We start from the raw sequence: 16,206 nt of genomic DNA, 5'->3' as shown, positions 1-16,206 counted from the left end.
CTACTTCTATGAGCATCTATGAGATATTGAGCCGGCATCACATCTTCAAATTGAAGAAGTCACCATAGACGTCTCCGTAGTCAACATGAATGTCTTCTCTCACACTAAACGAACATCAGCGAAAAGACAAAAATACTGTCAAAAAAATACGAGCACTCGTACCAAGTGTAGGACTCGAACCATGATGAGCTCGTTTCATCACAAAGAACCTAACCGTCTGGTTCCATGTTCAAAGCTTGGATCTCAATGGAGAACCCAATCATGCTTCGATCCCCCATTTGGAAATCATAATTCCTTGCAATTAAGCTTTGAAATTATCTAGATGTTTGTATAATCTGATGCCTTTGCATTCTTCTTCATCTGGTTGAGTACCGATACTCACATCAGCTCCATTGTGGACCGCTAGACCCTTTGCTGGAATTTTATCTGACAGCATCCTTCATATGCAATAACCTTGTGAGCCTTTCCTCGGATACATAAAGCCTTTGGTAATTGTATTCTCTCCTTTTGTCAACCATGCTCTGCTTTCGAGCTTGTGTTGTTTACTTCTAAAGATTATGCAATAGGTTCCTAAGATGCCCCTATGGGTTGAACCTATGCCTCCCCTAATCCGTTTGAACCCGAGAGTTTTAATCAGTCATACTCTTCTGGTGCTTCGCCAGATAAAATTTCAACACTACAACTTCTTCGTAAACGAGAAGTGAATGAAAGGTTATGCATTGCAGAAGTGGGAGTCGACCTTGAACATTTGTGTTCATGCCCACGGACACGATGTGGAACTTATCATGAAAGCTTCTTGCAAGAATATTTAATCATTCGAATAATTCTTCCAGTGTCACTACTAGGAAAAGGGCTATAGATAGGATTGATACTAATGGCGCACCAGGGAAGCAGTGCGCCACTACTATATACTAATGGCGCACCTGTTGGTGATGCGCCATTAGTGTGGAAGACACTAATGGTGCACCAGAAACAGGGTGCGCCACTAGTATTACATTTTTTTCCATTTTTTCATACATACTAATGGCGCATCAGGTAGACAATGCGCCATTACTAGTTCTAACTAGTAATTGCGCACCTGGCAGTGAGTGCGCCATTACTGTAATTTTTTTCTTATTCTTTTTATTGCAAAACTACTAATGGCGCACTGTCTCACAGTGCGCCATTACTAGTTTAAACTAGTAATGGCGCACTATTAGACGATGCGCCATTAGTATATATATTTATATTTTTTACTTTTTTGCAAAACTTCTAATGGCGCACCACCTGCAGGTGCGCCATTAGTAACCCTGGTGCGCCATTAGTAACCAGGGTTACTAATGGCGCATTCCCTTGTGGTGCGCCATTAGTAACCTGGGACCCCAACAAGATATTTTGGACAGCCCCACACCTATCCACTCACTTTCCCCACTTCATTCCCTCCACCTCCTTCTCCAAGCTTTCGGCTGCCTCCTCCTCCTCACCTCATTTGCACCATAGATTCATCAAAATTAAGTGGTGAAATTACCTTTTTTTGATAGGTAAGTAAGGGGAAAGCTATCTTCATGATGTAGATCTATTTTTTCTCTCCCTAACTCGCTCCAACAACGTGCACATGCACTTTTTGTGGCCTAGCTAGATCTATGTATGTTTGTGGTGTTGCATGTGTTTGTGGTGTTGCATATATGTTTGTGTTTGAAGGTATCGGTATTTGAAATGCGATAGTTGCCAATATTTTGTCGGAATGTTTTGATTCATTTCCGTTTCGGCGAGAATTTTGGCACTATGCATTCTTTTTGGTCCTATTTTTAGGGAAGGTCATGCCAAATTTTTTTTGGTTCTAAAATATCGTTTTGCTCTACCCCGCAGGCGACCATGGTCCGCACGATGACTGAAGGCATCGTGAATAGGTTTTTGAGCTCCGCGAAGGCCGAGATGCTTCAAAAGAATGAGACAAAGATAAGATGTCCGTGTCGAAGATGCAAGCTAAAGAGCCTTATTGCGGACCCGGATTCCGGGCAGGTGCGGGACCACCTGCTCTTGCGTGGTTTCATGGATGGCTATCGGTGGCAAGGTGATGAAGATGACTATGAAGTCGTCCATGGCCGGGGCCGGGCAAGAAATGAGGAAGGGCAACAAGACAAGTACCACCGCAGCGAGGGCGGGCGAGAAGACGAAGAATCTCCAGGACATGATCACGACGGTGATGCTGTACACAGTCATCATGTAGAAGATGTCGTACATGATGATGAGGAAGATCAAGACGAAGGGCATGATCATGAAGATGAAGATGCCGGAGTAGACGGCGATGGAGGCTGGGTGCAGGACCCTCATATTCAAGAGCTACTTCTCAAGCAGACGGATAACGCAAGAGCTGCCGCCCGAGAGAAAGCCAAGATGGATCAACTGGAGATAGACACGGTTACTCCATTGTATGAAGGATGCAGGCCCGAGGATACCCGCCTGAAAGTAACGCTCATGGCTCTGGAGATGAAGGTAAAACACAAAATGACCGACGCATGCTTCGACGAGAACATGTCATTCTGGCACGAACGTCTTCCCAAGGGGAACAAGTGCCTGACCAATTTCGAGGAGGCAAAGAAAATCGTGTGTCCTCTGGATTTACCGCACGTGAAATACCATGTGTGCATGAACAATTGTATCATTTATCGGGACGAGCACGCGGAGTCTACCATATGTCCGGTGTGCGGCGTCACTCGATACAAGAAGAGGAAGAAAGCTCCTCGAAAATCGGTGTGGTACTTTCCGATCACTCCTCGTCTGCAGTGATATTTCGCGGACCCTAAGGTAGCAAAGCTCCTGCGTTGGCACGCAGATAGGGAGGAGAAGAAGCGGGAAGATGACGGAAATGATCCGGAGATAAATAAAAAAGACAAGATGCTGAGTCACCCTAAGGATGCGAGCCAGTGGCAAGCGTTGAACTTCGAATACCCAGAATTTGGGAAGGATCCAAGGAACATCGTGCTAGGCGCGAGCACCGATGGAGTCAATCCGTTTGGCAGCCAGAGAAGCACACATAGCACCTGGCCTGTGTTTGTGTGGATGTACAACCTTCCCCCCTGGTTGTGCATGAAGAGGAAGTACATTCACATGAGTATGCTAATTGAAGGGCCGAAACAACCAGGGAATGACATCAATCTGTATCTGGGGCTGCTGAAGGAGGAGCTAGACATGCTGTGGAAAACGCCAGCCAATACGTGGGATGCCGCAGAGAAAGAATATTTCCCTATGAGAGCCGCACTGCTCACGACGGTGCACGACTATCTCGGTTACGGATATCTCGCGGGGCAGGTAGTCCACGGATTCTCTGGATGCGTAAGGTGCATGGATGACAACGTATTGCCAGCTAGATAGAGATCCCGGGTCTTCGAAAACCGTGTTCATGGGACATCGAAGGTGGCTTCACGACGATGACCCGTGGAGGAAACGCAAGGATCTGTTCGATGGTGAAACCGAACCCTGAAAACGCCTGTGTACGAGGAGCGGCGAGGAAATAGACGAGTTGTTGAAAAATTGGAAAGACTGCCCACTGACGGGAAAGAAGCAAAAGGCGCCAGAGCCGGGAAAGAAGAGAAAGGCGCCAGAGCCACTGCTGAAGGTATGGAAAACGAGGTATGTTTTCTAGGACTTGCCGTACTGGAAGATCCACCGTGTGCCTCACAGCCTTGATGTCATGCATATCACGAAGAACGTGTGCGAGAGTCTGCTTGGTACCCTGCTCAACATGCCAGAGAGGACCAAAGATGGGCCGAAAGCAAGGGCAGACTTGAAATCAATGGGCATCAGCCAGGAGCTTCACGCTAATGATGATGATGATGATGAGGCGAAGCAGGACACAGAAAGTCGTCGCAAAGGCAAAAAGGCCAAGAAGACTGGAAATGACTACCCTCCCGCATGCTTCACTCTAACTCAGGAGGAGATCGAGCAGTTTTTCACCTGCCTCCTAGGAGTAAAACTTCCTTACGGTTACGCGGGGAAGATAAGCAGATACCTAGACCCAGCGAAGCAGAAGTTCAGCGTAATGAAGTCTCACAACTGTCACGTGCTGATGACGCAGATACTTCCAGTTGCAATCCGTGGGATTATGGATGCGCACGTCCGTGAAACGCTATTTGTCCTATGCAACTTTTTTGACGTCATCTCTCGGAAGTCGATTGGCGTGAGGCAACTCAGAAGGCTACAGGCAGAGATCGTGGTGATACTATGCGAGCTTGAGATGTACTTCCCGCCCGCATTCTTCGACGTTATGGTGCATCTGCTGGTCCATATTGTGGAGGATATCATCCAACTCGGGCCGACGTTCCTGCACAGCATGATGCCGTTCGAAAGGATGAATGGTGTCATTAAAGGATACGTTCGCAACATGTCACGTCCAGAGGGAAGTATAGCCAGGGGCTTTCTGACCGAAGAGTGCATCTCCTACTACACGAATTATCTAGGCATCGAGAACCCCGTTGGTCTGCCCGTCAACAGGCACCTCGGCAGGCTCGCTGGATGGGGTCACCGTGAGGGTCGCCGTGAAATGCATGTCGACTTCGAGGGTCGACTCGCCGACTTTGAAAGAGCAAACCTAGTCGCGCTACAACACATAGACGTGGTCGATCCTTGGGTGGTAGAGCACAAAACCTTTATTGAGAAGACGTACAATGACCGAGGCCAACAGAGGACGGACGAAGATATACTCAAAGAGCACAACTCATGTTTCACGCGTTGGTTCAAGCAGAAGCTTCTGTCGTACCCTTTACATGAGGATTCTTCCGCGGAAGAACAACTCATATTCGCCATGTCACAGGGCGCCGAGCACAACCTGATGACCTATGAGGCGTACGATATCAACGGCTACACATTCTACACCGAGGACAAGGACATGAAGAGCGATGGTTATCAGAACTCCGGGGTAACGATGGAATCCTACACCGGTAACGACAAGGACAGATACTACAGAAGGATCGAGGAGATCTGGGAGCTGAGCTACGCTGGAGAGAAGGTCCCGATGTTCCGTGTCAGGTGGGCCAAGAGCATCCTAAAATAAGACCGGTATTTCACCACCATGGTTATACCCGAAGCCAAATCCAAGACCGCGGGCGCAAACGTCACCGCGAAAAATGAGCCATGGGTACTGGTTTCACAAGTGGACCAATGCTTCTTTATTACCGATCCGTCAAAGCCCAGTCGTGTTGCCGTTTGGAGAGGAAAAAGGAAGATCATCGGAATGGATGGAGTAGCCAATGAGCAAGACTTCGACAAGTACGGCGACCCGAAGATCGAACATGACGACGACGATGAAGTAGCAGCATACACCACAAGAAGAAGCAGGACCACCCTACCTAAAGGACGTCCGTTCCACAGAAGAACTCCATTTGCGAAAAAGAAGGGCAAGAAGATTGTGAACAGATAGCTAGCTAAGATCGGTTGTATTTAAATTGTAGCCTTCATTTCTCGGGCACTTTTTGATATCATGAATATTTTTGTATTCAATATGAAAAAATATTTCTCGGGCCTACAGAAGATCGATTGTATTCAATATGAAAAAATATTGAATATTCATGAGGACACTCGATCTCGATCCCCCTCCCTCTCGATAGCTATCCCCCTCGCCAGATCCCCCTCGCCGCCGAGCACCCCCCGCACCCCCCCCCACTCCACCGCCGCCGACCCACCGCACCCTCCCCCGCTCCACCGCCGCCGACGACCCACCGCACCCTCCCCCACTCCACCACCGCCGCCGACACCCCGCACCTTCCCCCGGCCCGCTCCACCGCCGCCGCCGACACCCGCACCCTCCCCCACTTTTTGAAGATATTTTTAAATAACAAATTTGATGATATTTTGAAATAAGAAATTTGATGATATCTTTAAATAACAAATTTGATGATATTTTCAATTAAAAATAAAAAAAACAAATTTGATGATATTTTCAAAAAAAATTTGATGATATTTGATGATATCTTCTGTTCTAGTCCTCATGAAAATAACAAATTTGATAAAATAAATAAATTATTAGATGCAACAAGAAATAATGAAAAAAAATGTTACTAATGGCACACCAGAGGAGGGTGCGCCATTGCTATCAGAAAAAAACTTACTTATGACGCACCGCTAGGTAGTGCGCCATTGCTATACCTCCCCCGACTAAAATCTCGGCCCCAATCCCCGGTCGATCCCATTTCACATCTCTCAGCCCCTGCGCGCCGCTGCCCCGACGACCCACGACGCTGCCGCCCCTACGTGCGCCCCCGCCCCCGCGCCCCCACCACTGCAGCTCCTCCGCCGCCCACCGGACAGCAAGCCGCCGCGGCCCCCAACCATCCCGCCGCGGCCCCCAACCATCCCGCCGCCGATGACCGCATGGGGTGCAGGATGACGACCGCCGCCGACCCGCAACCGTCTCGCCACCGCCCGTAAGCCCCCTCCTCCTCCGCCCGTCCCCCTCCGCCCGTAAGCTCCCTCCCCCTAGACTGACTCGACTCCCCTGGCCTTCGCGCGCAGTTCACCGTCCCGGATCTCTGACTGCATCGCCTGCCCGCGTCGGCCCCTGCCCTGCGCCCGCCCAGGTACCTCTCCTCCTTCCTCCCTCTCCACCCTTCCTCCCTCCCCAACCTATGCATGGTGAAAGATGAGTTCATTTGAGTAGGCAGGAAGTTGCTGCTTCCAAATGCTTTTTCTTTTCCAGCTTAAACTACCACGAATGGTTTGCTGCAATTGCTTCATGGAAGAATCTAAACTGTTTACATGGCAGTGTGTGATACAACTCTTCAGGAGGCTATAAGCATGCAAGTTGCTCAACCTCTGGACATTGTTCAGTTGCAAATGCATCTGAAGTAGATTGAGATTTCATTCTGCTTCCTTGTGCTCTCTGTAGAATGCTTCTAAATTTCATGTTTTGTCCAACTGCAGTTTCTTGAATTAACTTGCTATGCATTAGGTTGGTCTCACCCTCAGAACGATGCTGGTAATGATATGTATGTGCTATTAGATGCCGGTATTGTTCTAGTTTTAGTTGTGATGGTTTGCCTGTGGGTTTGTTTGACTCAGGTGTTTTAGTTCATGTTTCCATGTACAGATGTTTTAGTTAGTCAACTGAATCGAGTTTGAGATGTTCTGTTTCTGATGGATTGTCAAAGCAGCAGAGTTTTCAAAACTAGATCATTTTACTGGCCATTTAGTGACAAGTTTCCTGGGAGTTGTCGACCCTTCTGCCTTTAGTTGTTGCTAGCCTAGAAGTAAGTCTCCTCATGGTTTTACTGGATCATTGAATTATCCCCGAGAGCGAAAGGGCAAAAAGCTCTCTAGCCGATTGATTATGCGTGTTCTGTTATAGCTATTTCAGCAAATTGATGTCATCCTCTATTAGCAATGTTGCAATAAGGGAACATATATATCATTAGTAAGGTTAAAAGGAAGTGTTCCATCTGCAACTGGTGTTTATTAGTCTTTTTGAGCGAGTTATCTGCATCTGCTCCTTGTGGTGGTGGTTGTTTAGGTGGGCAGTAAGAAACCATGCTTGATTTGGGGGACTGAACTTATGCTTATGTATGCCATCAGAAGCAGTTCGAAATCATTATTATCTCTTTTCCTTGCAGGTTTGGGCAACTTCAGCCAGTTGATCTTGAATCCATTGAGCCTTCACTTAGAGCTGGTACTCATCCATGTAACTCTTCACATTTCCATGTAGGATGGTTGCCTATCACTTACTAGTGTGCTAGTGCCCCTTAGTCCAAAGACTAATAGCTATGTGCTCTTGAATCTTGATATGTATGTGTTCGGTAGTACCACACTTGACAATAGTCACAGTCCATACTTTATACCCTTGATATGTGTTCGGTAGTACCACACTTGATATGTATGTATAAGTTGAGCTGATTTTTGTCCATATGAAAGCAGAGGACCATATGGTCTGTGGCCTTTTCATCCATATGAAAGTAGAGGCACATTGTGGTGCTAGTTTGCTGGGTTTTGTCTCCGACCGTCGTGTCGTGATGATTTTGCAGGTACCCCGAGAGGCCCTTGAGTTTGCCGGAATGTCAATTAACTTCCGTTCCGGCAAATTCGGGTACTCCATATGTCCTATTTTCAGCAAAGGTCATGCTGAAATTTCCATGAATTTTAGCATGACTTTGCTAAAAATCGGACATATGAGGTACTTGCTACTAATGCATGGGCCGGGGTATCTTAGTACTTAATTAAGTAGGATCAACTGCCCCTTTATTCTTGCTGCATTAAACCATAGGTGGCAATAGAACCAAGTGATTAGGCCCAACCTAGGGTGCCTCGGCATCGATAAACCCTAAATGATGAAAACTTAACTTGGCTGCCCCGGATGCCTCGGTGTCGATGAGAACCTAAATGATGTACGCTTAGGCTTTTAGGGTGCCTCGGCATCGACAAACCCTAAATGATGAAAGCTTAGGCTTTTAGGGTGCCTCGGTGTCGACAAACCCTAAATGATGAGACCATGATCTTGTTCCTTGACAATAACCAACTTTTTGACCAAACTTTTTTCCTATTTAGAGCGAAACATGGCCCACAACGATGAGGCCAGTGGTTCGGGCGGCAAGAAATTCTGGGAGCTATCCCAGGATATGTCGTCATCATCATCGGACGACGAAAGTCTCCCGTCGGAGTGCGACTGGTGCCACGACAATCGAGGTCTGTGCGACATGCCTCACCTGGACGATGATCGGCGCTTCAGCATTAAGATTGAGGAGACCTTCGAAGTTGAAACGGTACAAAACGACGACAAGTGTTATTTTCATAATTAAGCATGACTTCAACTATTTCAACGTGTAATTTTCATCTTTTACAATTCGAGTATAGCTTATCCCATGCCATGCAAGACGCTATGTCTTGGAGAGGATGGATTTTGAAGACCATGAAATTTCTGAAACAAAGAAAATTCACCTAAGGACTCATCACGATGTGAACTTTGAAGTAAATCTATACAATTCTGAGAGCGTAACCCATTTTGGTTGCAAAAATTGGAAAGCATTTTGCAAGATGTATGGTTTTGATGAGGGTATGCTTATCACCATGGATCTTGGTAATCCTGACATCAACCAAGACAATATGGACATTTGGGTCCTTGTTGATACGCCTCCAGTTCTACCGCTATGTGAGTTTCTCAAACATAGTTATTAGCTAATTTATATTGTTTATTTCAAAATAGTTGACAACTTATTTCCATTGACAGCTTATTTTTATTGTTCAAAGAATGTGCGGGAGATGGTAGACAAAACCCACTACACCGATGGCTCCGAATTAACAACTTACAAGGAGAAAAATCATCTGGTCGGATTTTGTACTGACATTGAAAATTACATTATCCACAAACAAACTCCTCAACATTATGGTAAATACGAGCCATTAGTGCATGTATTCAACTACGGTAACTACCATGGAGATACCCTGGTAAGATTTTTACTATTATGACATCTGTGCATCTTTTGCATACTTCTAAAACTAGTACATCATTGCTAACTATAAAGTTATTACTATGTTTTTCAACAAATAATCTCAGAGAATTGTGTGCCTCATATGATGTATCTGAAAGGTAGTGTTAATGTTTTGAACATACAGCCATGTCGTCCTACGAATCTCAACTGTCCATACGAGATTTCTAAAAGAAGTGGAGACATGAAAATCAAAGGATGGAAAAATGTATGGACAGTCGTAAGGAGCTTCTTGGAAGCAAAAGGAAGCGAAGCGCAAGAATTGGAGACAGGATGTTCTCCATTCTCCATAATGGAGAGTCAGGGTCTATATTGTTTTATGTTATTTTAGCTTAAATAGGGTATTTAGGTCCTGCCTAATACTGATGATCATGTGCTGATGAACAATTAAGTAGGGTTGGTTCGAAGACTATCAAGATGATGATCGTATGACTTGTTATGAATAACGAGTAGAAGTTGTATGATGATGATTAGTAGGACTTGTTAGGATTAGTATTACTTCCGACAAACTCGATACTCGCGGTCTTGAGACTTGTAATGTTTTATTTTGGTTCGGTCTTTTGAATTCGGAGACTAATATGATGAATTGTATTCGGAGACTAATCTTCTATTGTATTCGATGAATCTGATGTTGCTGTCTATATTCTGTCTAATAATATATTTTATATTCTGTCTAATAATATATTTTATAACCTGCGCAAAAATCAGAAAATAAAAAAAACCAAATATTCATACTAATGGCGCATCACCACCAGGTGCGCCATTAGTATGCCAAAGGATACTAATGTCACATCAACAGAGAATGCGCCATTAGTATGACAAAGCCATGCTTACGTATGGCCCTCCGGGAGGCACACTAATGGTGCATGCTTTTACATACTAATGGCGCACTAGCTGGTGCGCTATTAGTATACCAGATACTAATGGCGCACCAGTGGTGCGCCATTAGTAAAAATTACTAGTGGCGTGCTACTAATGGCGCACCGGTGATGCGCCATTAGTAGGCAAAACCGGTGCGCCATTAGTAGGCCTTTTCCTAGTAGTGTGTAGTAAATTGGATCCCTTGCAGCTATGGTTTCGACCATGCTAACCTTATTCAATACATATGAAAGGAAACCATTACATTGCCTCGTCAATTATGACAAGATTAAAGTATCTGCTATTGCAAGTCAACACTCCATTTGAGTTTCTATTTTGATCTACCTTCGAGTATTACCCCCTGGTATCTCGAGGATATCAACCCATTACACTACATCTTATGAATTTCGGATGAAGTAGTAACTTTCCCCGTCATGGTCACTTCACGGGTTTTGGGTTGTCGTCAACCGACGGCACGCATGGCGGTGTATTCACTAGCTAGAATCATGCGTAGGTGACAGCGTGCTTGAATATAGTCGGCGGACTGATGTGTCCGATGATTAATTCGAGTGCTACGCTCACTTGCTGCGTGTCAAGTAGTAGTGGGAAACCATGGAGTTTTTTTTCTTTTCCCGGCCTTGGGGATTATCAATAATATTTCAAGGTTGTCGGCTTTTTTGACCGTCGCCAGTAAAGAACGGGCTGCGCCAACCTTTGTCGGCCGGACGAACATGCTCGGCGATTCTCTTTTCTCTCGGACTCCAGGCGATGTATCCGGTTTTCTCCATTCAACGACGGTTTGATAGCGGCTGATTAGCCCTCTTTTTGCTTAGCGCCAAGGGTTGGAATTTCCTATTGGACGCACTTTGCCTCAAAATTTCCACCTTTCGCACAGAGACGTGTCTATCGAGCGATCACCTGGGCCAGGCCCATTAACGTGTCGCATCATTTTTCGGTTTTGGGAACCTTGTAGAGTTTCTCAGCCGGTTTTTCTGGTTTTGAGAACCTTCTAGAAGGTTCCCCGAACCAGTTTTCCTGTTTTCTTTTAGGTATTTACTTTTTCTCGTTTTTCTGTTTATTTTTCTTCTTTCTTTTTTCTTTTCTTTTCCTTTTGCTCTTTCTTCTTTCCTTTTTCGTTTCCTTTTTATTTTTCAAGTTTATTTTACTTTTTTTAAGAGTTCATGTTTTGAAAATTGTTTGGAAACTTAAAAAAAGTTTGTGCTTTTAAAAACATTCAATGTTTTAAAAGATGGCCATGTTTTCAAAAAAAATCATAAATTAAAAAATGTTTGCATTTTAAAAAATCAGGAATTCATTTTTTTTGTTTTGCAACATTGTTTGAAACTTTCTTGTTCAAATTTATCAGAACTTTTCAAATCATGACTGGGATTTCAAAAATTGTTCCTGTTTTGAAAACTTGTTCACAAATTAAAAAAATGTTCTTGTTTTCAAATTTTTGATCACGTATTAAAAATTGTCTGTGTTTGAAATTTGTTTGGGATTTTTATAATTGTTATCTATTTCTAAATTTGTTCTAAAAATTCAAAATATGTTCGTGATTTTAAAATTATTTGACAAATTCGAAAAATATTCGTGTTTACAAAAAAGTTCAAAATTTCATCTTCTATATTTTGTTCAAAGCGCGACGGTGCTCTGTCACGTCTCCGTTGTTTTTTTATCTTATAATTACGTCGGTTGGACTACCTCTGATCTCTGTTCTAGTCACACGCATATATCAAATGCCATGCAAATCGTTACCATCGGTTTTGTTTTTTTATACATGCGCGCCTTGCACGCTGACAGATACGTATCCCTATTTCAAGTCATGTCATTGGACCCTAGAGCTGACAATAGGCATCTCTGCACTATCTTAAGCATGTGTGGAACATGTGGATGAATAACAATTGGGAGATATAGTTGCCTGCACGCCATCCTCGAGTCTCCTCTTGCGCGGTGTGGAAATATGAGACACGGAGCAGTAAAAAGGATGTGCGCAAACTTCAGCTCATTTCGTGCTCCCTCTTAGTGATCTAAAAGCTCTTATATTTCTTTGCAGAGAGTACATTTATTATCTATACCGCTGGGGTCTATACATTCAGCTCATTTCGTAGTTTTTTTAACTCAATACAGACGTAGACGCGACACACATACGCTGGCACCTATAAACTCTACTTCTATGAGCATCTATAAGATATTGAGCTGCATCATATCTTCAGATCAAAGAAGTCACCATAGACATCTCCATAGTCATCATGAATGTCTTCTCTCACACTAAACGAACATCAGCGAAAAGACAGAAATAATGTTAGAAAAATACGAGCACTCGTACCAAGTGTAGGACTCGAACCATGATGAACTCGTTTCATCACAAAGAACCTAACCGTCTGGTTTCATGTTCAAAGCTTAGATCTCAATGGAGAACCCAATCATGCTTTTTTTCTTGTGACGTGACAAACAATAAGTGGAGTAGGCGATCCGTCAATCACATTTCCACTCCACCTGGAAACGGGTCAAAATCACTGTAATCTAGTAATCGTCCATTTAAATCGACGCGAGCAGGACTGCTGGAGTTGTACTCTATATGGACGAAGTCCGTGCCTACAACTACTACAAGCTAGCACACGAAAAAAGCAAGCAGGCAAGAAAGAATAACAATATGTCCGTCAAGCATCTCCGGACGCCTACCGCCGGACCCGGGCGACGCCTCCACTTGCCGGTGCTGCACCTCGTTCCCGGCCTCCTCCTGCTGCTGCTCTCGCACTTGGCGTCGGCGTCGGCGTCGACGATGGTCACCCACCTGCCAGGATTCGATGGCCCTCTCCCCTTCTACCTCGAAACCGGGTAAGCATGTTCTGTTGGCATGTGCATGGTGCGCCCACCGCGCTCTAGTGCGTCGTCGTTGGTTCGACGATCTTGAACTGGGCGCGAGAGTTTCTCATGGCAGATACGTGGGCGTGGAGGAGGAGACAGGGACGGAGCTCTTCTACTACTTCGCCGAGTCGGAGCGGAGCCCCGGCACGGACCCCGTCATCCTGTGGCTCACCGGCGGGCCTCGCTGCTCGGGCTTCACCGGCTTCGCCTTCGAAGTTGGTCAGTCCACCAAATAGCCGCTCCCGGCCGGTCCGGTTTTTCACTGCAAATTGATACTTCTTCGGCCGCTCCATATCCATCCATGATGATCCATCGTCGTCTTTTCACCAAGCGCAGGCCCCGTAAAGTATGTGCTGGCGCCGTACACCGGCGGTTTGCCGCGGCTGGTACAGAACCCGCTGTCATGGACCAAGGTGAGACCGACCGACGCTCATCAACCATGGCGCTCAACTGATTGCCCAGCGTGTTTCTTCTTCCAATATAAGTAGAGCTTTGTGGTTTACTGAAGATGTCAATCATCAGATGGCGAGCATCATCTTCCTGGATTCGCCGGTCTGCTCGGGCTTCTCGTATGCTCGTGACCCCAAAGGTTGCGATGTCGGAGACTACTCATCCTCTCTGCAAGTCCAAAGATTCCTGAATAAGGTGACGATCGAGCTGTCCCAGTGCAATAATTCAGTACTACTTCCCCGCAATAATAATAATAATAATAATAATAATAATAATAATAATAATAATAATTCAGTACTACTGAGTACTGACCTCTCAATGGCTGGCTGTCTATGCGTGCAGTGGTTCACTGATCACCCACAGTACCTTTCAAATCCTTTCTACCTTGGAGGAGATTCATACGCGGGAAAGGTGATTCCGCTTATTGCACACTACATGTTACAAGGTAAATTTCTCTTCCAGACACTCTAACATAATCCTAATAACGTCACTTCATGCATTCTACGACTTGGTAAAGTACGGCAAGTTGTGCCAAGGAAACTAGAAAAGCAAACACATTTTCAATTTCCTTTCGAGTCACCGTACCGAGCACTCCTTCAATTTGCTTCTACTATGCTCCAGGAACTGAAAAAAGGGAGCAGCCTCTTATTAATCTCAAGGCAAGATATTTTCTGGCCTTCAAACATTTGTTATTCTTGCAATGGCGAAATGAGGGGAAGGAGTGTAGGATCGTCATGACACATTTCTCGTTCTTTCTTGTGTTAATGCATTTAACTATTTCCAGGGCTACCTGATCGGTAATCCTATAACAGACCCAAAGTTTGATAAAAATTTCCGAGTTCAAGGGGCTCATGGCTTTGGGATAATATCTGACCAAATATATGAGGTAATTCCAAATTCATTCGCTTCGACAAAAGTGCGGCCATAATTTTCTTTTTGTTGTGTGTCGATCTAAAGAATTTGTACAATGTTTTCCTTTTCTTCCCGGAAGGCTGCAATGAAAAACTGCAAAGGGAATTATGTAATCCCCGAGAATCAACTGTGTGCTGAGGTGCTAGAAACTGTAGACAATGTAAGATTTATGTGCTGACATTTTTTTTCTGAACTTAATAATATTCTCGACATGGGCTAATGTGCATCCCTTTTTGCTGCAGCTCATCTCTGAAATCGCAGATGGACACGTCTTGTACAAAAAATGTGTCGTCGCCACGCCAAAGCCCATAGATGATGCTACAAGAAGAAAATTTCTGCTAGAAGAATCAATCGAGCCAAATGAAGCGCCTGGCCGACCTACCGTCGATTGTTTTGTCAGTCTTTCGTTATCCCTGGAGTGTCAGTTTGATTACAAGATGGTTGTGACACTATTCTCATTCAAAAAACTCATCTGGAATGCCTTTCAAAACTGCAGACATACGGTTACTACCTGGCATACTTCTGGATGAATAACAAGATGACTAGAGAAGCTCTCGGGATCAAGGGGGTAAGCCATGTTATGTTTTACCAGAAATTTCTTTCAGGGTATTCGTCTGGATCTAGTGTCAAAACATTGAAGTCTAGAACTAGAGTATTGACGAAAACGAGTTTGGTAATAGGGAACAGTTGGTGAGTGGGTGAGATGCAAAAAAGAACTCCCCTACACACAGGACATGCCAAGCAGCATACCGTACCATCTTAATCTCACCACGCGAGGTTACCGTGCACTCGTGTACAGGTGAGAGCATCGAAGCAAGTTTTCTTATTCATAGTAGCTGGTATGGTAAAAAAAAATCCAGACCTTGTAACCAACACCTTGTGTCTGCATGAGTGCAGCGGAGACCATGATCTCATGGTGCCTCAGCTCAGCACGCAGGCATGGATAAGATCCTTGAATTTCTCCATCATCGATGACTGGAGGGCATGGCATCTCGACGGTCAAGCTGCAGGGTTATTTCGTCGGACTCTCTTTTTTTTCACTTCGGCATGCACAAACAAGAGCTTCATGACATGTGCACTATCTTTTCTTATGAGCAACATACCGTTTCTATTTTGCAGATTTACCATCGCATATGCGAACAATTTGACATTTGCAACAGTAAAGGTGATCTTGTATTCCTCTTTAGATCATTTGTTTTTGTCCACGGAACTGTTGTGTGGTAGCTGTAATAGAGCTCATAATCACTTGTTTGTGCAGGGTGGTGGTCATACCGCTCCAGAGTACCAACCTGAAGAAAGCTTTGCCATGGCCCGAAGGTGGCTTGACAATGAGCCACTCTGATGCTTTTACCCCACAATTCTTTCTCTCTTAACAAAAATCCTTGTATATTTAATTTGCATCTCTCCACTTGTAAAGATGCACTCAATAGTGCTGGTCCATAAAAACGCCTTACATTTTGAGACGGAGGTAGTACATCAAACACTATTCTTTTTCTCTTCATTGTAAGAATGTTCTTGTGTGGGGCATAAATACAATTCCCTTAAGATCACTTACTTCTACTCAACCATGCCTTTATGGCAAGCCAAACGGGTGAAATCGGCGTGTGAAATCATGTCGAGAGGTTGCAGGAAGTGGTATGCACGTATTTAGTGTGTAAACCCATGC

The 16,206-nt window shown here is 44.8% G+C and overlaps 1 protein-coding gene across 3 annotated transcripts; it reads left to right on the top strand.

Moving 5' to 3' along the window:
• Nucleotides 1-12,870: 12,870 nt before the first annotated feature.
• Nucleotides 12,871-16,090, top strand: LOC125550512 (serine carboxypeptidase-like 13). Of its 3 annotated transcripts, XM_048713527.2 has the most exons (14): nt 12,874-13,148; nt 13,252-13,397; nt 13,515-13,591; nt 13,701-13,823; nt 13,971-14,073; nt 14,250-14,287; nt 14,413-14,514; nt 14,620-14,700; nt 14,783-14,935; nt 15,037-15,108; nt 15,221-15,339; nt 15,438-15,551; nt 15,660-15,705; nt 15,799-16,090. In XM_048713527.2, exons 1-14 carry the CDS (start codon nt 12,889-12,891, stop codon nt 15,880-15,882), a joined length of 1,518 nt encoding a protein of 505 aa, XP_048569484.1. In that variant the 5' UTR covers nt 12,874-12,888; the 3' UTR covers nt 15,883-16,090. The 3 variants fall into 3 exon arrangements, with proteins under 3 accessions (XP_087373801.1, XP_048569483.1, XP_048569484.1); XM_087517675.1 differs by having other exon boundaries at nt 12,871-13,148; nt 15,660-16,090; XM_048713526.2 differs by having other exon boundaries at nt 12,872-13,148; nt 15,438-15,705.
• Nucleotides 16,091-16,206: the final 116 nt, after the last annotated feature.

Source organism: Triticum urartu, chromosome 4A (genome assembly GCF_056163025.1).
Source record: "Triticum urartu cultivar PI428250 chromosome 4A, HENAU_Tu73, whole genome shotgun sequence".
NCBI classification, from domain to species: Eukaryota; Viridiplantae; Streptophyta; class Magnoliopsida; order Poales; family Poaceae; genus Triticum; species Triticum urartu.
The sequence above is the reverse complement of the archived record's forward strand: the minus strand, read 5'-3'. Positions and strand labels throughout refer to the sequence as shown.